General features: G+C 42.4%; 1 protein-coding gene and 1 long non-coding RNA gene across 9 annotated transcripts in view; one reads left to right on the top strand and one right to left on the bottom strand.

Annotated features, from left to right (window-relative positions):
• LCORL (ligand dependent nuclear receptor corepressor like) overlaps positions 1–19,266 on the bottom strand; it is a 177,697-nt gene extending 158,431 nt beyond the window's left edge. For 5 of the 8 annotated variants that reach the window (XM_048848747.2, XM_075128016.1, XM_048848746.2 and 2 more), the window contains exon 1: positions 18,951–19,261. In XM_048848747.2, the coding sequence (XP_048704704.1) occupies positions 18,951–19,113 (163 nt within the window). In that variant the 5' untranslated portion in view covers positions 19,114–19,261. Of the gene's footprint in view, positions 1–18,192; positions 18,367–18,950 lie in introns of those variants that run through there. The other 3 variants (XM_048848741.2, XM_075128015.1, XM_075128013.1) reach the window with 3 other exon arrangements.
• Positions 19,267–19,320: 54 nt separating this feature from the next.
• LOC125636123 (uncharacterized) lies at positions 19,321–23,332 on the top strand. Its single transcript, XR_012668200.1, has 2 exons — positions 19,321–20,082; positions 21,149–23,332. It is a non-coding gene; the product is annotated as an uncharacterized LOC125636123 (long non-coding RNA).
• Positions 23,333–24,276: the final 944 nt, after the last annotated feature.

Here is a 24,276-nt window from a genome sequence, read left to right as displayed (position 1 = left end):
CAGTTTGGAGCTGTTGAAAGGAAGGTCCTCAATAGTTTTTTGGACCTCTCTGAAATCCTGAAAGCTAGAAGGCTCTCCTCATGACTACCGCCATACAATAGAAAAAAATGGCACTGTCAGCCGCATCCAGAGGCCTCCAGAGATGTTCTAACAAGAAGTTGGCCTGCTGCAGTGATAGCCTGAAATTTATTCTCTGTGCTTTAATGGTGGACGCTCAATAAAGGAATGCAACTTGGCATAGTTGTATTTCACCATTAAACACCTGATAGCCAGTGATTCTAAACTGTAGAATGGCCAATAAGTACGACTTTTGACCAAACAGATAGAGGCATTTATGATCTTTATCATGGGGTGTAGATTTAGCGTAATGCTGCCTTTCATGTTAATTAACTGCCTCGATCAGAGAACTGGAAGAGGATAAGAAAAGCATCCCAAGTCCTGAAAGGTGACATGATATTTCTTATTTATGCTCTTGCACGTGGTCAGAATCATAGATGGGGTATGCCAGATTACTTTCACTAGATCTAGTAGGGCCTCGCTAACAGGGAAGGAGATCCAGGCAGATGATGCTGTATGGAAGATGTCAAGCAGCTTATGATGTGACTCTTTAACCTTGTGTGGGATCTGTAAGGAGTCTGCTGTCCTCTTGATGAGTTCCTGGAACTGCTGGAAGTCATCAGCCACAGATGATGGGAGGTGGCATAACAGTTTCAGACAGGGGAAGGAGATGTTGACTGGCTGGGAGACCCATTCATCAGCCCTCAATTCCTGTTTATTTAAGGTTTCCTCCCGAGGTTCAGGTCTCCTGGAGAAAGATGATAGAAACTGTCTGCCTCTATGGTGGGTGGTACTCAAGGCCCACAAAAATTGCTGACAGTAAGCCACCCAGAAGTCCCAGGATGGGTGTGTGTGTAGGAACCCACAGGTGTTCATACCAGCAAGATGCTGGCTGTAAATGTTTCTGATGGATATTATCAGCTTCTTCAGATGCCCCTGGAAAAGTACCCCTTTGGAGATGGGAGAGGAGCGGGGAGATCCTTGAACTGATATTTGAGAAACCAAAGCAAGATCTTAGTCAGAATCCTCCTCTTCCACATCACTTTGAAGCAGTCGAGCACTGAAAGAAACAGAAGGCAAGTCTATTGGTACTGGATGAATGTCTGGAGACGGAGGTCCTTGGTACTGAGAATGGATCAGTATCAAACAATGGGTGAATCAGGTGTTGTGGTCACAGAAAAGTGCAAAGGAAACTAATTCCTGTAGTACTGAGTGCGTTGTTGATACCATAGGGATGGCCTGGGTAGGAGTAATAGTGGTACTGTGGACCTTGCACACTCTGTGGAGAGTAGAGAGAATGTCTGACCAGTCTTTTTCGGTACCCAGTGAGAAGGACTAGATCTTTTTACTGCTTAGCTCTTCCAATGGTACTGATGGCCTAACAGAGCACAGCATTTTGGAGTCCTTTGGCTTAGTGATTCTTTTGCTTCCAAAACTTGTGGGTTGGAGACCAATGGGTGCCAAAGAAGCTGGTGGCATTGATGACTGCAGCTTCTTTGAGGAAGATTCCCTAGCTGGAGGGTTTCAGAGACCTTATGAGAGGAATTTTGACTCTTTCCTCTTAAGTGCCCTCAGGAAGTATGGTGCTTATACAGTTGCAGTGGCAGACTTTTATGGAGACTGGCGAAGGGAAGGTGGAGTGGCATCATGGCCAGGATCAGAAGCTGGGCAAAGAGTTCTCCATGATAAATAGATGTAGTCTGATCTCTCTGTTCTTTTCTGACCCTAGGAGTTTAATGCAAGGCAACAGCTGCACTTTTGGGTTACAAGAGATTCCCTGAAGCAATAGATACATCGAGATTGCTCATCACTCACCAGGATTAGTGCCTGGCATGATAGGCAGCGTTTAAAACCACGGAAATTGGGCACTCCCTCTCAGTAATTTAAAGGGAGAAGGGGAGAAACATTTAAAAAACACTAACTAGGATGAATGAGACTTCTATGGAAAAAATAACTCTTAGATGTGGGGAACTGAAATATTAACATGCCCTCTACCCTCAGTCTTCCTGTTGTCTCAGAGGAAAAAAAAAAAAAAAGACAGTATCTTCACAGGACTGCCCTATTCCTGATTTCAATCTCATGACATTTCCCTTGTTTGTGACTACTGTCTCCCATTATTTCCAACAGATCTGAAGCGCAGCAAGATGGCCACCATTTCCCTTCAATATCTCCATATGGAAGTGAGGCTTCCCCCCCAATAAGATGGCCGCTTACAACCACTGTTTCAATTGAGACAGAAGCCCGACAGTCCTCAAAAGAGTTAGAATGTCACTTTATAGTCAAGGGACTAGACAGGATACTGAGACAATTGGGGACTGAACAGAAGAGAAGATCAAAAGGTGCAGGAGGAGACTGAAGGGTGGAGCAAGGGAAGAAGGAAGCTAATTAAGGTGGAATAAGGAAAGGGCAAGAGGGAGAATGTGAGAGGAAAGAAAAGAAGGAAGGTAAGCACAGTAAAAGCAGGGGACAAGTGGAGGAACACAGAGGGAGGATGCATATGTGATAGCTCCCTATCCTGTCTAGTTAAGGAGAGAAAGAGAATCAGAGATCCCCACATCCTAGGTATAGGAGAGGTAAGCAGAGTTCCCTCTGAGTAGCATACAGGGAAAGACCTGCATTTTTTAGAATATTTCAGATTGAATTTTGAATCAGAGATCACTTCATACACATTTGGAGGTAGTCCTCTGCACCAAAGAGGAAAAACCGATCTGAAGATAATTGAAAATGTGATAAACAACTTTTTTGGGAGAGAAGGTCTGACAGTTTTTGAATGCTTGAAATTCACATTACTGAAAGCAAGGTCCACACAGCTCAGATGATTTTGGGAGGTGGGGAGGGGGAGGGGGCGGAGGAGGGGGTAGTTAGGTTGAATTTAGCACAAAAGTGTACCAGGAGAAACGGAAGCAAATAAAGACAGCATATGATTGGGAGGAGGATGAAAGATGCTCATTACTACTAAACTTGCACTCAGCAAAAATGACATCAGAGGGAATGCTGGTGAAAAGATTAATTTAAATCCAAACCACAAGATAATAGAAGTGTAGATAATTGCATAAGTTCTGAGACTCCATTTTGTTTTGTATTTATTAAAAACCAATAAAAAGAGGTAGCTACATACCAAATGCATACAAAACTTAATTGTCTGCTTTCGTGCCAGGCTACAGAAGTCATTTTGGTAAGGAGTCTCTGTATGCACTTTATCTTATGCCTAAAATACCAGATACATTCAGATGCACATTTCCTACGCAATAGGGAAAACCTTGCTCATCCTGATATCTCACTGCAGTGATTCTCAGCCTTTTCCATTCTAGGACCCCTCATGATCCCCTCCAATTTAACTAGGACACTAGTTAGGAACTTCCACTCCCATTTTGCAATGAGGTGGACAGGTTGACTGTATTCCCATCCTGCCTACCCCACCCTGTTATTCTTCCCCCACCTCTGATCTTATCTTCCCTCCACCTCAGCCCCTCCCAACACCTCTCCACACACATGCCCACTTCACTGCATTTTAGTCAGACTGGTTCCATATTTTTGTCCATGCTACGTGGATAATAATGGAGGAACACAGAGGACAAGAGAGACAAAATCCTTGCTTTCACCTTCAATGTCCAGCAGCTCACAGCAACTGGAAAGAGCAGTTGCAGAGAAAGTCCTCCTCAGTCCCTGCTGCCCCAAAATGGTGCATGCATAGCTCAGTTGTCATGTAGGAGCCCTTTGGGGATGAAGCACGATCAACGCATATGGTATAAGAATTTAGATGTAAAACTTCTGAGTTTCTGTGAACTGAAATTTCAGAGGTTTACAATCTGGCCAAATTTAAGTGAGTTTTCATGAGACTGGCACAGGGGCAACTCACCGGCCAAATGTCAAGTCCCTGCTCCAAAATACAGAGGCACTAGAACTTAACAGAACTGGTAAGATTTAAAAACACACACACACACCCAACAGCAAAACAAAATTCCTTAATCTCGCTCTCATTTTAGCTGAAACTTCCAAAAAAATTGAGCTTGAGACACCCACCATGAACATTTCAGCCTCAATGGCTATTTGGCAAAGTTATAAGCAACTAAAAGCAGAATCTTATAATGGAATGTGTCAACCTTAACTTCAGTAAAACCTAAAGTATAGTCCCAAAAGTCATTCACACTGTTATTTTAAGAAATATTTAACTGCATGTTGGAAATCAACCCTTAGAAATTCATACTAAGTTACCCACATTTGCTCTTCTGGGGAGTAATCCCAAGAGGTAATGAGGGCCTGTAATTCCAAGTACAATGTTTGACAACTGTGGATGCCTGTTCCCCATCAGAATTATGCCCCTAACAATTTCATAATTGGATTTAATGTATTGATAAGTAAAAGTGACCATTAACACTATACCATGGAGACTCCAAAAAGGGAGGTCTTCCAGGTTAAAAGAAGCCATACTTTCCCTGACCAAGTTAGTACTGCTAGCATTAGACCTATTTAAAAAACAGTGCATGAAACCTCAGTTTTCTAGCTCCATGCTCAAAGCTATAAAATTATCAAACCCTCTCAACTCAGTGGAATGCAATTAGGAAATGAATGAATGTTCACACTGCCCTCTACTGACCTATTGCTAGCTCAGCAGATTCTTTACATAATGTACACTAGCATTCAGCTCATTGCTACTATGGTAGTTAGAATTGTTCACTTCTACAGTTTTGATCAGTCCTCTGAGGGAACATGGGCAGAAGGAGAAGACAAGTTCTTTTAAAAATTTACATTTTGGATAATTATCCTTAGCACCTTTATATTCTATGATACTTCCAACATAATAGTATGCTGCAAATGTACTAAAATTATAATATCCTTCATTATGAACTTTGTTCATTAGATGAAAATAAAGTAATCAAATTAATCTCTTGTTTAATTCCACTGCCTTCCAGTGTGCTTATGGACCTTAATGGCCTTGCACTAAAAATCTGAAAGAAAATGGTTAATAGAGGACAATTGTTAGACTTCAGAAACACAATGGCTCCTCCATTGCAGCAATTCTCAAACTCCGGGTCAGGACCCCAGAGTGGGTCATGACCAATTTTAATGGGGTCGCCAGGGCTGGTGTTAGACTGGCTGGGGCCCAGGGCTAAAGCTGAAGCCTGAGCCCCACCACTCTGGACTCAGGCTTCAGCTTCAGCCCTGAGTGACAGGGCTCAGGGTACAGACCCCTTTGTCCAGGGGGTTGGGATGGGGGAGGGGAAAATGGGAGATCAGGTTTTGGCCCTGCCTGAAGCAGTGGGGCTCAGGCTTCAGCTCCCCCTCTTGGGGTCATGTAGTAATTTTTGTTGTCAGAAGGGGGTCACGGTGCAATGAAGTTTGAGAACCCCTGCTCTAACGAACATCTTACTTTTGAGGATTTTAAGTGACATGGAAGCTATCCTTATTGACTTATGATCTTTTAAAGACTTCACATCTGATAAGTATTTTACAATAAAGAGGTTTCATTTTCCAAAGCTCTCTTCCTCCCACAAGAAGTACCTGCTTCCTCCTGATGTAAAACCTGACCTAATTTTTAGATCTCCACAGTTTATGTTATGGGGAAGGTTGCTGCCATGCTGCAGTCAAGGTTCAGCCAAGCTTTCTGTTTAAAATCTACATACATACTTGGATTGCCTCAAGTTTTAGTGCACCATTGGGGCCCAAGGGATGGCTAATGATGCATGCAGATTTGGGGTCATCTGATCAAAGGTTTTCTCAGATACTGAACCCCTTCCCTCCTTTAAGGAGTTGATTTTAATACTCAAATTGTTCGAAAAATCCATCTTGAAAATTGACAGATCAACAGTAGCTGGAAAAGACTTTGTGGTGCAAGTTTAAAGGAGATGCAGCTGAAACATAACTTGCTTTTAAATTGTTCAGATTCTTGTTTTTTTGGGGCAGAGCTAGTGGAAAAAACTAAGACGCTAACCCTCATAAAATGTATACTATTGGACTGCCCCTGAGCTCAGCTATTCAATGGCACCAGGAACCAGTTCAGAAATTTTTCCAAAAATCGGTCACTTCTGCTATAGCATGAGTGATGTGGGCCTCTTGGAGAACTTCAGTACTGCACAGAAAAATGCCCATAAAGCAGGGTGGATACAAATCAATGATTTAAAAACCAGATTTTTTTTATTTTTGATGAAATGCTTTGAGGAAAAAACCTATCTAGATATCTCTAGCTATAACGTATCATAATTAAAACCATCTTTAATCATGGAATAGGGATTATAAATTCTAATTCTATAGTATGAGACAATATATTCATGTAACGTTTAAGAAAAGTTTTGTAAATGAGTTCCAATAGTTCACGGATTGGGGACCCAATCTTAGGAGTTCTAAGGGCTTCTGTATAGATTATTTAGGTTAATCTTTCTATCTACCCAATAGGACTCAGTGCTCAGTCTAGAAGATACTGTCAGAGATGCTTAGTTTTGCAGTTCTCAAACTGTGGATTTGTGTCTCCAGAGACAACATGATAACATAAAAAATGTTTTAAATAAATAAATATTATATATATATGAAAGAGAGAGAAAGAGAGAGAGAACAGACCTCAACCCTGTTATCTATCTGCAAATGTGTGTGTACGAAGAGTCAATCCCTTACCTCTCTCTAAATGTGCAAAGTTTCAAAAAGTCCAACGGATAGAAGATTGTTCTGGACAAGGAGAAGAAGTCTGGAGATAAATGTGAGAAGGGAGGGATAGGCAATAGAAACAAAAGTGAAACTGTTTAAGCAGCATATTTCAGAAGTCTTGAGGTCTTTCTGAGTGTAACCTTCATTATCTGAGATCTACTATACCATTCTCGCACTAGAAGGGAAAACCTATAATGGCAGCAGGCCGTAAGAGAGACCCAGTTTGGGAATATTTTAATGAAGTTCCTCTACCTGTGGGTAAGACAGGCACGCGTGCAAAATGCAAACAGCGCAACAAAGAAATGCAAGGCCTGGTTGCCCAGATGAAACAACATCATGAGAAGTGTTCCTTCTCAGGAGGAAGCTGGGTTGAAGTTGATGAAAGAAACTTGTCTGAACATGCAGGATCTTCAGGTTGGTAAACTTTTTTTATTTCATACTTCTTTCTTAAGGACTGCTTGTCTTCCTTCTGGACTATTCTTGAATTCTCATGTTTGAGCAAAAATATATAGTTGTTATTCTATGGTACTATCATTTTAGATGCAGTTGTGATAAAAAAATAAATAGCTGAAATAGGCAGATCTTCCTTTTACGGTTTCACCTTTAAAGTAGTACTGAGTGTCAGTGAATGCAATGAATAATTCTAAAATGAGCACTATAGTAATAATAAATAACTGCATTGACTTATTTTGTTTAGGAGAATCCATCCTCAACATACAGGATTCTGAAGACTATCCACCTTCAAGATCACCATTATTTTCTATAGTTTCAGAGTTATCTGCCAGGGATAGTGTTTCAGTCACATCATGTATGTCACATAGCCACAGTATATCACCTGTAGCAAAAAGAAGAAAAAGTCATCCAGAAACAACCATAGATAACTTTGTGATAAGAACCAGCAGATCACAAAAAGAGGTGATTGATGAAAAAGTTGCCTGGTTTGTTTATGCAACCAACTCTCTTTTCTGTATGATTGAGAATCCACACTTCATTAACATGGTTCAGTCATTAAGACCAGGAGACAGTCCACCCAACAGAGCAGATGCAACAGGCAAATTGCTGGATAAAGTGTATGAAAGAGAAATTGAGCAGTGTGCAAAAGGTCTAGAGGGTGAAATTGTTAACCTGAGTCTTGATGGGTGGAACAATGTCCACAATTGCTGTTGTATGTGCTTGTGTGACAACAGAAGGAGGGAAGAACTTCCCTCCAGAAACAACTGATACATCAGGAAATGCGCACACAGCAGAATACTTACAAGAAGTAGCAGTAAAAGCTATAACAAACGGTGAAAAAAAAATTTCAAATGGCTAGTATGCAGCTTGGTCACAGACAATGCTGCAAATGTATCCAAGATGAAAAGAAATTTAGAAGAGAGTCCCAAGCTAATACTATACGGTTGCAGTGCTCATTTGATGCACCTCCTAGCCAAAGACTTCAGTGTTCCAGAAATAAAGGCTAATGTTGTTGAAACTGCAAAATACTTCCATGACAACCGCTTTGCAGCAGCTGCTCTGAAAAAAGCGGGAGGAACCAAGCTAATTCGCCCACAAGACATGTGATGGAACTCCGTAGTGGACTGTTTTGAGCACTATATCAAGAACTGGCCTAATCTGATGTCAGTTTGTGAACAAAATTTGAAAAAATAGATGGCACTGTCACAGCCAAAGTTCTCAACACTGGGCTTAAGAGAAATGTTGACTGCATGCCGAGTACCCTGAAGCCTATTTCTGTAGCCTTGAACAAAATGCAGGGAAATAGCTGTTTTGTTGTTGACGCTGTTGAAATTTGGAAGGAACCGAGTGAGATCTTAAAAACAAATATGCAATGACAGAGTTAAATTACAAGCATTTAAAAAAAACGAATGGGACAAGCACTATCTCCAGCTCATTTTCTTGCAAATATTCTCAATATTCGGTACCAGGGTCAAACCTTAATTGCTGAAGAGGAGGAGTTGGCTAGGACATGGGCATCCAGCAATCATCCCTCCGTAATGCCAACTATAATAAACTTCAGAGCTAAGGGTGAACCATTCAAAGAAAATATATGTTTGTTGATGATGTTTTAAAGAAAGTCACACCAGTTCACTGGTGGAAGTCGCTTAAGAACTTGGATTCAGAGAGTGTTGAAGTGATGATCGCACTTTGAACAGCAGTAGCTTCTTCCGCCAGCGTAGAAAGAATATTTTCTTCCTTTGAACTAATTCATTCCAAATTGAGAAATCGTTTGGGACCTGAAAAAGCAGGAAAGCTTGTTTTTCTTTTCCAGATTATGAACAAACATGAAAAGGACAGTGAAGACAACTGAGTTAGTTGCAGAAGCCAGTATTTTAAGTTTCTCATGTTGACCTAGCTGACATAGTCGATTTAATTTTTTTTAATATTTCATTTAACTATTTTAGTTAAAACAATTTAAACAAAAACAAACCTGCTTTTAGAAAACTTGAATGTTTAACTAAATTCAAAAATTCATATGCTTGTTTTGTGAAAATATTATATATTTGTTGTGGAAGAAAAAAAATCCAGAATACATAATGTTGTTGCTTTAGTTAAATAAAGCTATTTAAATGTCTGTCTGGTGATGTTCTCCTCCTAATACAGCCTGGCAAGAAAATCCTCCAAATATTAATGATTAACCTGTTGAATTGGAGATAGTTCACCTCCCAATGACTTCATAAATATCTGCTTCAATTACCTTTGGTAAATGAAATAACCAAATGATCATCAGAAAATTAATCTGAGAAGTTTTAAAAAAAAATTTTAAAATGTATAGTGTGTACCTTCTAAAAATGAAACCTATCTCTATCTCTGAGTTATGAGGAATATCTATTAAGGTTATAACAGCCAACGAGAACGCACTTTTATGTAGAAATCCATGATTAAATCAAGTCTTCCTGACTAATGATTTAAATCAATTTGATTTAAATCAAATCCACCCTGTTATAAAGGTCAAATTTAGGTGTGGATTAGTAAAGGCAGGGTAACTAAGCCTGATTTACACTTGACCACTTCACACAAATACCCATGACTTGCCAGATGTTAACACCTGTTTATCCGTCTGGGACATCACCTTTTGTTACCGACTGTGCCAATAAACTGCTAGAATTCCCCAGAGCAATAGTGCAGCAGAGAGGGCATGGACGTGTACGAACGCCAGTGCAGATGAGGCGTTTTGTTGTCTCAGAGTCTGCAAAAGGATATTTGAATATGATGAAGTGACTACATTCTTGTTTCGTCTTGACATACCTAGTGGAATGTCAGCCTCTGAAGGTGACAGTGACAGTTTTTCTAGAGGCCTTGAAACTCTCATCATTCTTACAACTCTTTCATGTATTCCTAGATTTCAGAGGCAAGAGGACCATCATGATCATCTATTCAGACTTCCCTATTTTTCTGGGCTGCGTAACATGTGATTTCTGATTCCTCTAGCTACAGCCATAGGAGCCGACTCCATGGGTACTCTGTGGCTGGAGCACCTATGGGGAAAGTTAGTGGGTGGTCTGCACCCACCGGCAGCCAAGCTCCCTGCCCCCCTCACCTCATCTCCACGCCGCCTTCTCCACTGAGCGCACCATGTCCCCGCTCCTCCCTCCCTCCCAGCACTTGCCACCGCTAAGCAGCTATAGCAAGCTCTGGGAGGGAGAGCGGGGAGGAGCGGGAATGTAACGTGCTCAGAGCAGGAGACAGCGATTTGGGGAAGGAGTCTAATGGGGCAGGGAGGGGGAGAAGTTGGGACGGGGACTTTGGGGAAGGGGTTGGAATGTGGGCAGGAGGGGGTGGGGCAGGGGTCATGTCTGGGGGGAGGAGGGGGTGTCGTGTACCCACCGGCACCATTAGAAGTCGGTGCCTATGGCTGCAGCTGCACCTCTCCTCAGAAACCAGTGCAAGCTCTGGCCACTTGCTGCAATCGATACCCAAATCGATACAGTTCCACCTAACCGAGAGGGTCAGTTAGAGTGTATGAAGAGGAATGAGAGTTTAGAGTTGTATTGAACATAACTCAGTACAATATAGAAAATGGCAGATGTTAGGAACAGGACAGGTTCAACTTCAGAGAGGCAGAGTTAAGATTTTGTGGGGGTGTGATGGGAGATGTTTACCTTAACTCCATACTTGCTGGTTTTCAGAGGATTCAGTTTAGTGACCCTTCAACTTATGGAAAAGCATACGATAGCACCAGGCAACCTTAACGCCACATTAAAATTTATTTGCTAATGAATTAAGCTACACCACAAAAATATGAATAGTTATAGTGGCCTAACAAGAAAACAGCAAGGAAGTTCAAAATAGGTTAGCTCAGATTTTTATGTATACCACTAGTTTCCCTGGAATATACTAGTATGAATTGATCAAATGTTACAAAACCACAGGCTTCTAGGCACAAAGGGTACTTAGAAGATGACCTTATCTACACTACGTAATTTAACTACTATAATTTGCACCAGTGAGAGTTTACTGGCAGGGTACATCCACACAAGTCATTCTGTTTTGAGTGCAAAGGGTCCACACACAGCACTCCCTGCACGTACAGCATGGTCTGTTACTTGTTCCTTGGAGCAAGTGCATATTGTCTGTTTATATAATGTCGATTTACACTTGTTCACACCATTGCTCTGTTTGATTGCCTGTTTCAAACAGTTCTGTCCTGTATAAGGATCATAACCATCTTTCTTCGTGAACAGCAGGAGATATGTCTCCTACACTCCCACAATGGCAGTTTCCATGCAGGAAGGCCACTAAGCTCCCAGTGCACCCGCAGCCAATTAGACACTGGATATGAGTGGAGACTCAGTGTACTTTGATGAGCACAGCCATGTGTGGGGTAGTAGCATTCAAGATAGCAAGGAACCTGATTTTATTCTCTTCCATTTATTCAATCATAAAAGAAAACTAGAAATATAAAATTACATTGTTTTCTAATTGAAGTAAGCGTTTCTTTCTAGAAGCAGACAAGAGTAGTGCAAAGGTAGGACTTCCTTCCAACCACATCAGTGTGGGCACCAGGTAACGTACCACTTTGAGAGAGAAACAAGTAGACCATGGAGAGGAAGGAGAATTATTTGAGGATAGGAGGGGTATAGCAATACCCCTGCCTATGCATATTTCAATTAATGATCCTTTCTGTTCTTCCTCTTTCAAATCTCAGGAGTGGCAGATCATGCTGAGGCCTGCTGTAGCAATCCCCAACAAAGTATGAATAACGCTTCTCTAACCAGCCATTTAATTTTTCTTATTTTCCACAAGTACTCCTTTTCTTTTTGCAAATACAGACTAACACAGCTGTTACTCTGAAACCTATTTTTCTTGTGTCTCCCCAAATTCATTTGAGAAACAAGAAAGTTAATATATTTTAAGATGCAGGCATTTCATGTCTTCATTTTATTATCTCTGTATCTTCCTTCGCTGCTCTGAAGGCTAGAGTGGCAGGGGAAGAAAATTGTTCAGAGCAGCCACATACAGTACTACATTGAGTGCTTTCCTGCATACAAGCTGTTGGAGAGTGGCTTGACAGATAGCTTTGGTAGTTTGGTAGCTCAGTGCTGTCACTAATGGGTGAGCAAGAGCATTAGGGAATTACACGGGGAGGACTAATTACACTTCTGCAGCTACAAGGTTTGTATTTCCTGTCCATACTGGCACTGCACAAGAGCTGAGTGACTGGGGGCAGGATGCAATGGTAGTCTACACACACTCTGAGTAAATCACAATAGTGGTTTAAACAACTCTGCACTGTTGGAAGGAACTGTGTATGAAAAAATTTTTACAGGAGTGCTAAGGAACTATAAAGGTGGTGATATCACAAAAATGCTGTACTTCAGAAAAGTCTTTTGACTGAGATAAAGAACTACCATGACAAACGCACTGAAGACAGACTCACTGTCAAGGACAACATCATGGAAGCAAGAGACAAAGCTCTTCCAACAGCCAGCCCACAGTCATGGAATAATCTTTCACAAAAGCATCATGGATACTCATTGAGACAAAATTCAAAACCCATCTTTGCACCAAAACTTTCCAATAATAGGCAAAAAAAAATGAATGAGCCCAGATCCTTGGAATCTGATTTAAACATCCTATACAAAAATGCTTTCAAACCAATTATCACAACATTGTGAACACCACAATTATCAGAAAATAAAATTAGACGAGAAAAAATGAAAGTGAATATTCTGTATTCATCATCTAAATTGAGGGAAGTGGGAAAAGTTAATAAATTGGGATCTTAAAGTTTAAATTTTAGAAACGTAAGATTTTAACAACAAAAACAACAAATCTGTGTGTTTCATTTTTAGAGGAACATACAGATGCTGTTTAAACAGATAGTCTCCCTTTCAAATTTTAGAAGTCTAGTTACATTTCCCCCATTTATGCTTGATTTACTCAACATTTCAGTTTCAAGATCAAGAACATACTAACCAGGGTTGCCAAACTGAGGTCCACGAACCAACATGGTCCACAGAAGTCTGGCTAGTCAAATGGTGCTGACTACTCCCTTTATTCCAACAGAGGGAAATAGAACTCATGGGAGAGGAAGATGATGTGAATAAAAAGACACTATGATTCCTCTTCCACCAAAAAATGAAGAGGATAAAAAGATTGTTCCCTCTGAGGACAGCTAAACACACAAGCATATTTTCCTAATATTACTTTTCCAAATAAGTAATTTCTATCATTGTCTCAGGGATATTGTGTGATTGCAACAGGGAGGAGAGGTGGTCTCTCTCATCGCAAATGAGGGAAGAGGTAGGCCACACTTTGAAAATGTTGCAGATCCCCTGAAATAGGAAGTTTCATTCTGATTCTAACACTAACAGATTAGGTGGATTCACTAAGATACAGAGAAAGTTCAAATATAAAAACACTTTGTCACTGTAATAGGGAAATATGAAGATACTTCTGTATCTATTAGGTTTTATATAACCTATATTAAATTACATACAAGAACTATATACTAAAAAAAGTGAAGACTCTGAAGTCAAGCACTCACAAATAAGGAAGTCTCAAACTTAAAACTGCTCATGTAACATTCTTTTAACATTTTTTTTTTGTATGTAATTTCCTAGGTCCCCTCAAAGCAAACTGAAGAAACAAATTCCATTATGTGGAACCATACTGACCTCCACATGGGTCATCAGCAAGGTTGGGGCCTTTAGATCTACAGTGCAGACCTCTACCACTAGCAACTCCATTAGCTCAACTAAAACGTTCTTATCCTCCAAGTGGACATGCCTCTAGGGAGGGATGACATATGCACTTCAGTGAGTTTAGCACCTACCTGCTAGAGAGCAAAGGAATGTAGAGATTCTAGAAATCTGGACTAAAATTCAAGGTTCTGAAGGAGAGTGCACTCTAGTGGTTATAAATCTTTCTGCCACTGTATTCCCATCCTGTCTACCCCAACCCCATTAACCTTCCCCCACCTCTGATCCCATCTTCCCCTCCATCTCAGCCCCTCCCAGCACCTCTCCACTGCATTTTAGTCAGACTGGTTCCATCTTTTAGTCCATACTACCTGGACAATAATGGAGGGACACAGGGGACAAGAGAGACAAAACCCTTGCTTTCACCTGCAATGCCCAGCAGCCCACAGCAACTGGAAAGAGCAGTTGCAGAGAAAGCCCTCCTCAGTCCCTGCTGTCCTGCCTCAGTCCCTGCATGCATAGCTCAGTTGTCATGTAGGAGCCCTTTGGGGATGAAGCATGATCAATGCATATGGAATAAGAATTTAGATGTAAAACTTCTACTGAGCTTGTGTGAACTCTAATTTCAGAGGTTTACAATCTGGCCAAATTTAAGTGAATTTTCATGAGACTGCCACAGGGGCAACTCACCGGCCAAATGTCAAATCCCAGCTCGAAAACACAGAGGTACTAGAACTTAACAGAAGTGGTAAGATTTAAAAAAAAAACAAAAAACCACACCACCCCACCCACCCACCGGCAAAATAAAATTCCTTAATCTCTCTCATTTTAGCTGAAACTTCCAAAAAAACTGAGCTTGAGGCAAAAAGAAAAGGAGTACTTGTGGCACCTTAGAGACTAACCAATTTATTTCAGCATGAGCTTTCGTGAGCTATGAAGTGAGCTGTAGCTCACGAAAGCTCATGCTCAAATAAATTGGTTAGTCTCTAAGGTGCCACAAGTACTCCTTTTCTTTTTGCGAATACAGACTAACACGGCTGTTACTCTGAAACCTGAGCTTGAGGCAGACACCCAGCATGAACATTTCAACCTCAATGGCTATTTGGCAAAGTTATAAGCAACTAAAAGCAGAATCTTATAATGGAATGTGTTAACCTTAACAATAAAATCTAAAGTATGGTCCCAAAAGTCATTCACACTGTTATTTTAAGAAATACTTAACTGCATGTTAGAAATCCACCCTTAAAAATTCATACTAAATTACCCACATCTGCTCATCTGGGGAGTAATCCCAAGAGGCAATGAGGACCCGTAATTCCAAGTACAATGTCTGACAACTGTGGGTGCCTAATCCCCATCAGAACTGTGCGCCTAACAATTTCATAGAAATTGGATTTAATGTATTGATAAGTGACTGTTGACACTATTCCATGGAGACTCCAAAAAGGGATGCCTCCCAGGCTAAAAGGAGCCATACTTCCCTTGACTAAGTTAGTAGTGCTAGCATTAGACCTATTTTTTTTTTTAAAAAAAGGGAAACAGTGCATGAAACCTCAGTTTTCTAGCTCCATGCTCATAAAGCTATAAAATTATCAAACCCTCTCAACTCAGTGGAATACAATTAGGAAAGGAATGAATGTTATAAAGTTTTTATTCAAAAAGACAAGACTTTTTCTGCAAACATTCTGATACCTGTATATGCCTATGTAGAATCTCTTTCGCAATTGAAAAGACATTTCTTCTGAGTCTACATCCTTCAAGAACTGTTACCAAACGAGTTTAGATTTTCAATCACTCCAGTTTTTTTAAGGTGAGAAATGTTATTCAAGACTCTAAATGTTCTGGTATTTTCATTTAGAGTTCCATCACTTCTTCAGTTTCTCAAACTCTTAAAAATCTGAACCAAAAAACTCAAACATACAAAATTATGTCCAACTGTTCACTAATGAAAGAAACAAAGTTTGATTCTGTCCCTTAACTTCGCACTGAACAATGCCTTATTCGGCAAGTAGTCATTTGTTGAAATTAAAGGTAATACTCAATATAACCTAGGATGGCAGAACCGAGTCATTGGTCTGTTAGATAAAGTCCCTTTAGACTGACTCAGTTTATCTTTCTTATAAAATCAGTATATGATTATTCATCTTAGAATAATAACGTAACACTGAAATAACCCATGCAAAGCACTTTGTAGCACTTTTCATCTGAGGATCTCAAAAAGATGCTAATGACCAAGTTTGGCATCAATAAATTGTGAGATATCAGAAAAAGTGGTTCTATCTCAGAGTTAGAAATGAACTGCTAGATTTGTTTAAGAATCCAGATTTCCCTCCTTCGTCACATGATCTAACCAATAAGTTGACATATATGAATGAGTTAACCTAGCTGTTTTGTTCTACCTTTCATATTTTGTAATTATTTCCTTCAGTTGCTCAGACTCTTCTCCCGTTCTTAACAGCATTTGAGCCTTTCAATCTCTAAAGAAAATCTTCACTGCCTGAAGAAAACTCCAACTACCAAATTAATGGTTTCACCTAATAGCCAACATAATTTATTGAACCAAAGTCCATGAAGTTTCAAAAAGTAGCAAAAGCCTGAAGTACATTTCCATTCTCCTGCCCATCCACTTTCCTGCCATTTTGTTAACGCTCTCTCTTTCTCTCAGCTAAGAACTGCTCAACAAGCCCATATAAGAGTATGTAACTGAGATAGGGACTGTGACTAAACATTAACCCTATAGCAATGTACTTCCTCCTTCGCAGTTATAAAGGGATACATACAATTACTATTAGTTCAATATCAACAGTGTGTTCTGTACTGTAGAGAACAAAGAATCTCTATCCTAAATCCACAATATGAGACAAAGGTAGAAGCAAACACAGAGCACTAAGTGAGAACACGGTGGAGTCTATTTAGGAGTTCAGTAGTTATGTTTTTGTTTTGCATTTAGTGAACCACAGCACACTGACAGCATTAAAACAAAGGGCCTGGTAAAAGTGCTTTTTAAATACAATAGGATTGGGATTTGCTGCACCAGCATAAGGACGACAAACGAGACATGAATGCAGTGCTTAAAATAATTACAATAAAAGAGTAGGGGAAAATTACAAAAGGAATGGTAAAAGTAAGATGTTGGCAAAGTAAAGGAGTCTTAGTTATTCTGTATCTGTGTAATCAAATTGAACTGACAATTAAGTATTTCTAGCAACAGTATTTCTTTAATTGTTTTAAGTGAACCAACAAGCTCTAAAAATCACAAAGACAACTTTGCGTGAAGTTGGGTGAGCATTAGAGCAAACTTGACAAAAAGATTGAAAAAAACAAATAGTGTTCAAACTGAGTTTTAATTTCACACGTTTCTATATTCATTTAGCTAGGACAGAAGCGTGCTGTCATGTGAGGTTTTCCTATCACCAACCTTCGCCTTCTATTGGATCCTGTCATGAAGATATAATTTTGCATTTAGGCCATCACAGTAATTTTACGGAATAAAAATGTTAACTGAGTGAAACAAGCTATTTGATATAACTAAAAGATAAGAGAAAGTATTAAGTCTGAGCAGATGGATGACACGTACCTAAATTTTCCCCCAGAAGCGTATTTAAGAACTATAACTCACACTATAATCCTAATGACACTGGATTTTATTTTCCTACCACAAAAAAAGATACCAAGAAACACTTTTAAAGAAATACTTTTAAACACTTAAGGTGTTTTCTATAACCAAAGCTATAACTTTTTTGGGGGGAGGGGAGAAGAGACAAACAGCCCCCCCCCCACACACACTTCAAAAGAAAATCTTTCATTTGAAAGAATATTTTTCATCTGCTAACACCAAGAGATCAGGGTGATTTGCAATTTACTTTTAAAGTAATGTAAATCAGAGCATTACAGGGTTATGGAGACAATTCTTTGCAATGCAGAAGACAGCCTTCATGTAAAGTATATATCAGATATTTAATTCATACTTCAATCTTGGTCTTAGACCCCAAAAATGCTCAGTGAATTCAAGCCTATCATCTCAGCGATGTGTGTTTTGATGGCTCAGCCATTGGGAAGATCAATGCAAACAGAGTAAAGAATCTGCTATACTATTTAAAAAGACTGTTTGTTTTACCTGTCTCCCTGACAAGCAAGATCTCAATGTGGGTAATACAAATGAACACCTCCCCCCCCCCATCTCCAAATAGTCACAAACAAGCAAGGCGACTACCCCCCCCTCCAAAAATCTATTCAGAGATCGATCAATATGACAGCGCATATAATAAACAAGGAAGGGGACAGAGAAGGGCGGACAGAGTCACTCTCTATTATCTCATACATTCACCAAGCGGCCGAACAAATCCCCTTCCCGCACCTAGGAGCTGTCTCCAGTCACAGGTGTCCATCCAGCAGCAGCCCAACGTGGCTGGGTATCGACAGACTTCCCCGCAGGCCGAGATAGGGTGTTAAAGCGGGGGTGGCTCTCTGGTGCTCTCCCCCCGTGCGGGGATGTCAGCGCGAAGAAGTTTGAAAGGCACCCAGACTTGCCTCCCCCTGGGCCCTCGGGGAGTCACATGACACAGGGGAACTGCACGAGAGCCCGAGGACAGCCTCGCCGGGGGGGGGGGGGGGAAATAGAAGGAGGGAGTGAGGGGAGAACTGCCGTCGCCATGACAACTTCCAAGGGGGGGAGGGAAAACTTCAAATCCCAACCGTCAGTGCAGGAGCTGCTCCTTCTTAAAGGCGCAAAACACACCCGGATCCCATTCCCCCCCCCCCCCGCCCCCCACGGTGGGGAGGAGGCAGCCGGCGCTCCTCGCACAAGCGAGAAGACGCCTAGACAAAAGGACCCGAACCAAGAAAGGGCCAGCCTGTCTTTCCCATCCCGCCGAGCTCGGCCCCAACGGGACTCGCTACGGCTCTCCCCCCGCCCCTCCGGGTGGAGAAACCCGGGGTTCCAGACCTTCTCCATCTCCTGGGCAGAGACCCTGCGGCGCCGCTTCCACCCGCCGGGAAAGACTCCTGAGCCGCTCCTCCACCGGCGCTACCCTCCCCGCGGCAGAGACCCGGGCTCCGGTCCCCGCCTCCCCCCGACCCCGCTCTCCCGCGGCAGAGGAGTCTCCCCTCTCTTACCCACACAGTGCATGAGGCGGTGCCGCCAGGAATCGAGTTCTCGGCGGACTCCCCTGCGCTCCGCCGTGCAGCGGGGACTCCGGCACTGAGGGGAGGAGGAGGAGGCGGCGGCGGCAGGAGGAGCGGGAGCCGCGGCGGCCATTCTGTCTGTTTCCTTTTCCATCTGCCTCTGACCTCACGCCCGCTCATTTACATACGAGCGCGCGCGCCACCAGGAGAGCGCGTGCCCGCGCCTCTTCCCCAGAGGCATCCGGGAGCGGGAGCGCGCACCGCCTGGCGGGTTTGGGAGGGTGATTGACACGTGTCGCCTCCTCTGTCCAGACGAAGTGGGGAGGTGGGTGGAAGCCTCCTCACACAAAGTAGCAGCCAAGGCTCCTCCCACCCTTCTCGGTGGGGCCAGGGCGGGGCAAAAGAAGCGGCTGGACCAGTTGTGGATGTGTCCAAACTTTGTCCAAATTGTTGGGCTGCTTTGGCAACTGGATGTAAACTGGGTCCCCAGGCTGCCCATGGACTACGAATCCCAGAAGGCACCACGCCACCTGCCCGAGGCCAACGCAGAAAGCCAGCAGCATTGCCCCTCGGGAGCGGTAGTCCGTATCTCAGCCCTTCCCCCCTCCACCTGTAGACGGCCGGCTCGCGTGGGGTTGCTCCCCAGCCCTGGAGCCACCATGTGAGGTTGGCTGCTACGAAGGTAACAGTGAGGGTTAATAATGGGATCTGATACCATGAGGATGGGCATCTGACAAGTGTCTCACACAGCTGCACCCAGCCCCAGCCCCCAGCACCAAGAGAGTGTGAGCTGGCTGGCATCCTTCCCTGCCCTATCCCCACAGCTGGGAGAAAGTAGGGACAGATTACGGTAAATCCAAGCTCTGGACACAGGGCCTTCCCACAGCTCTGCCCTGACTTGTTTGGGAGGATGGTATAAGGGAGAGGGCTCCCAGAGAGAGTATGTCATGGAGTAATCTCCCCCCACAACCCAGAAAAATCGGGGCTTCGTTTCCACGTCCATCCTGGGAGAAGCAGGAGAAGCAATTGGAGGACTCTACTACTTACCGTAGCCACTGAGCTATATCTGGTTGGATGGGCGAACCAAACCCACTGCACTCATGCCACACAGAGATCACAGCTGGTATGTCGGTGAGGCCCTCCAGTATAATGGTCTTGTAGTTAATGCCTCATTGATATTCATGGAACAGTTTACATCTCCCAGAATTCTTGTTTCAGGCTCTATGCAGATTCAGGTAGACATCACAGCATCAGTTACACTCTGGTCTCATTTTCATGCATTTTTTTGTAACCATGAGGGCTAGAAACTTACATTTTTAAATGAGAGCTGAGATTTTTGACATAATTGTGACTCCAGGAGCTAAGAGTTTAGTCATGGACCTATACTGCCACCCACCCCTATGTTACCTATGCCTTAATCTAGCCCTGGGAAAGAAGGAAATCTCTCTCTTCCCCCACAACTACACCTGTCCTATCCACTGCATCATGAGAGAAAGAACTGTCACCATTCCCCTACAACCACCTCTTAACTGGTCACAGCACTGGGACAGAGTGAACTATCACCCTTATCCCAATGCCAATCCTGACATAACACCATGAGAGTAAGAAGCATCATAATTCTCTCTCTCACTGACTTGCCCAAAATCACACATCTAGGTAGCATGCAGTGCAGTTATAGCCATGAAGAAGAGCTCTGTATGGCTCAAAAGCATGTCCTGCTCACCAACAGAAGTTGGTCCAATAAAAGATATTACCTCATGCACTTGTCATTTGATAAGCTTATGGCTCAGTATTACAGAACACTTACAGATATTAGGGTAGCTAAATCATTGAAGAAAATGAAAGGCTGAGAAATAGTATTACTGTGAAACCTGCACTAAAGACCATCTCTAATACAACCAGGTAGATTCTGTCTCTAGCCTGTCTAATGCTTGTTTAATAATTACTATGAACATTAAATTGCCAACATGTTAAATTTACTTGAACAGTAGGCACTTTCCAATAATTTAATAAACCATAAAAAACCAGAAACTCTAACCTTTTAATGTATTAGAGACCACTTACCACGTCATGTTTTTGTAGTGCTGGGAAAAAAAATTTAATACAAAACTGCTTTCTTACTTTATTTTTTTTTAAGAGATCTGAACTGTTATTGTTTCATACTGATTATTAAGGGCTCAATCCTGCAGGTTGCTGAGGGCCATCTATGACAGTTCCTACAGGAGTCACACAGCACTTCTCAGGACCAAGTCCTCCAGCTCTCTTCAGAGGTCCAAATATGCTTAGCCAGGTTTTGACCAGTGGGATTCTGCCTCCATTTCTGGAAGTCTAAGTAAGTCAATCACTATCTTATATTGCACCTCTTTGTACAAGCAACTTCAGAGAAACCAGATTTCAGGAGGCAAAAATGTCTGCATTTCTTCAGCAGAGCTAGGACTCTGAGAACCCCATCTCCTTAGATATGTGAGTGCTAGGTATGTATAGTGGCCAACTTGTGCTTAGTCTTATGATTTAGTGGTCAATAAAGAGGTTGAAAAAACTCTGTAACACTCTTAATCATTACATACGACAAGAAATAAGCGGTGTAATCTGTAGCAACGGAGATTTAGGTTAGTATATTAGGAAAAACTTTCTAAGTATAAAGGATAGTTAAGCTCTGGAATAGGATTCCAAGGAAAGTTGCGGAATCCCCATCATTGGAGGTTTTTTAAAACCAGGTTGGACAAACACCTGTTCTGTTATTTTCTTTGTAGGGCCTGTCCTGTAGTAGGTAACTTCTGGGTACTCTTCTGGCTCTGTCAGTCTGTTTCTTCACTTCAGCAAGTGGGTATTGTAGTTGTAAGAACGCTTGATAGAGATCTTGTAGGTGTTTGTTTCTGTCTGAGGGGTTGGAGCAAATGCGGTTGTATCGTAGAGCTTGGCTGTAGACAATGGATCATGTCATGTGGTCTGGATGAAAGCTGAAGGCATGTAGGTAAGTATAGCAGTCAGTAGGTTTCCAGTATAGGGTGGTGTTTATGTGACCATTGTTTATTAACATTGTAGTGTCCAGGAAGTGGAGCTCTTGTGTGGACTGGACCAGGCTGAGGTTGATGGTGGGATGGAAATTGTTGAAATCATGGTGGAATTCCTCAAGGGCTTCTTTTCCATGGGTCCAGATGATGAAGATGTCATCAATATAGCGCAAATAGAGTAGGGGCATTAAGGGATGAGAGCTGAGGAAGCGTTGTTCTAAATCAGCCATAAAAATGTTGGCATACTGTGGGGCCATGCGGGTACCCATAGGAGTGCCGCTGATTTGAAGGTATACATGTCCCCAAATGTGAAATAGTTATGAGTGAGAATAAAGTCACAAAGTTCAGCCATCAGGTTTGCCGTGACATTATTGGGGATACTGTTCCTGATGGCTTGTAGTCCATCTTTGGACAGGCCCAACAAAGAAAATAACAGAACACCACTAGCCATCACCTTCAGCCCCCAACTAAAACCTCTCCAACGCATCATCAAGGATCTACAGCCTATCCTGAAGGACGACCCATCACTCTCACAGATCTTGGGAGACAGGCCAGTCCTTGCTTACAGACAGCCCCCCAACCTGAAGCAAATACTCACGAGCAACCACACACCACACAACAAAAACACTAACCCATGAACCTATCCTTGCAACAAAGCCTGTTGCTAACTGTGTCCACATATTTATTCAGGGGACACCATCATAGGGCCTAATCACATCAGCCACACTATCAGAGGCTCGTTCACCTGCACATCTACCAATGTGATATATGCCATCATGTGCCAGCAATGCCCCCTGCCATGTACATTGGCCAAACCAGACAGTCTCTACATAAAAAAATATGACTCAAATCAGACGTCAAGAATTATAACATTCAAAAACCAGTAGGAGAACACTTCAGTCTCTTTGGTCACTCGATTACAGACCTAAAAGTGGCAATTCTTCAACAAAAAAACTTCAGAAACAGACTCCAACGAGAGACTGCTGAATTGGAATTAATTTGCAAACTGTACACCATTAAATTTGGCTTGAATAAAGACTGGGAGTGGATGTGTCATTACACAAAGTAAAACTATTTCCCCATGTTTATTTCCCCCCCACCGCCTACTGTTCCTCACATGTTCTTGTCAACTGCTGGAAATGGCCTACCTTGATTATCACTGCAAAAGGTTTTTTTCTCTCCTGCTGGTAGTAGCTCACCTTACCTGATCACTCTCATTACAGTGTGTATGGTAACACCCATTGTTTCATGTTCTCTGTGTATATAAAATCTCCCCACTGTATTTTCCACTGCATGCATCCGATGAAGTGAGCTGTAGCTCACGAAAGCTTGTGCTCAAATAAATTTGTTTGTCTCTAAGGTGCCACAAGTCCTCCTTTTCTTTTTTGCGGATACAGACTAACACAGCTGCTACTCTGAAATCTGTCATTATAAAGAGGGTTTGCAGTTAAAAAAATTTTAAAAAATTGTCCTCTCCTGAACTTCTATATGCATAGATAAGGGAATGTGCAATCTAATTTAGATCTGAGGTCACTTAACTTTTCAAAATAATGCTTCTGTGACAAGTATTTTTTACCAGTCCTCGTAGGAAATAACTACAGAATGGGAACTGTCCATTTTGTGTGACTAGGGTCCAAGGGCAGTGGGTGAACCACGGGTTAGGGCAGGCTAGCCCCCAGCCCAGCTCACCCCTTCCTCCTGAGATCCCTCCCCTCCCCCCCTCCACCTCCTCCAAGCCCAGAGCCGCCCCCTCCCTGCCCCACAGCCGCCAGTCCCCCCACCAGCCGCAGGTTGCCCAAGTGCCTCCAACCCCAGAGCGCTGGGCAGGTAGCATGTGTCCCCCCGGTCCCCAGCCCCGGAGCACCGGGCAGGCAACATTCAGCCTCCCCCTTTTCCCCAGCCCTGGAGCGCTGGGCAGTGCGGCCCCAGCGCAGAGGGCTCCCCTGCCGCTGGGTGGCCCCAGCCACCCAAGTCCCAGCTGCCCTATCCCCAGCAGGCTTCCCTTCCTGGACGAGGAGCTGTCTGCCTGGGCTGGGGCCAATTTACAAGACAATATTTTTTCTAACTCTGTCCCATAAACTCAGCTAGGGTACTAAGAGATGAGCTCTGCCTTCCTCAGCCTATTATAGCCGTCCATGCTAGGGTCACTGTAATCATGTGAATAGAGACCACATTTAACAGAATGTTTCAGTCCATAAGAGTTTTCATAGTTTATTTTTAGATGTTAGATTATTGCTGTCATGTGGAGGTTTAAAATATACAAAAAACTAATTCAGTTTTCCTCTTAGTTTTTTACTTCAAGA

Source organism: Caretta caretta, chromosome 4 (assembly GCF_965140235.1).
Source record: "Caretta caretta isolate rCarCar2 chromosome 4, rCarCar1.hap1, whole genome shotgun sequence".
NCBI lineage: Eukaryota > Metazoa > Chordata > Testudines > Cheloniidae > Caretta > Caretta caretta.
This window is presented reverse-complemented; position numbering and strand designations above follow the sequence as displayed.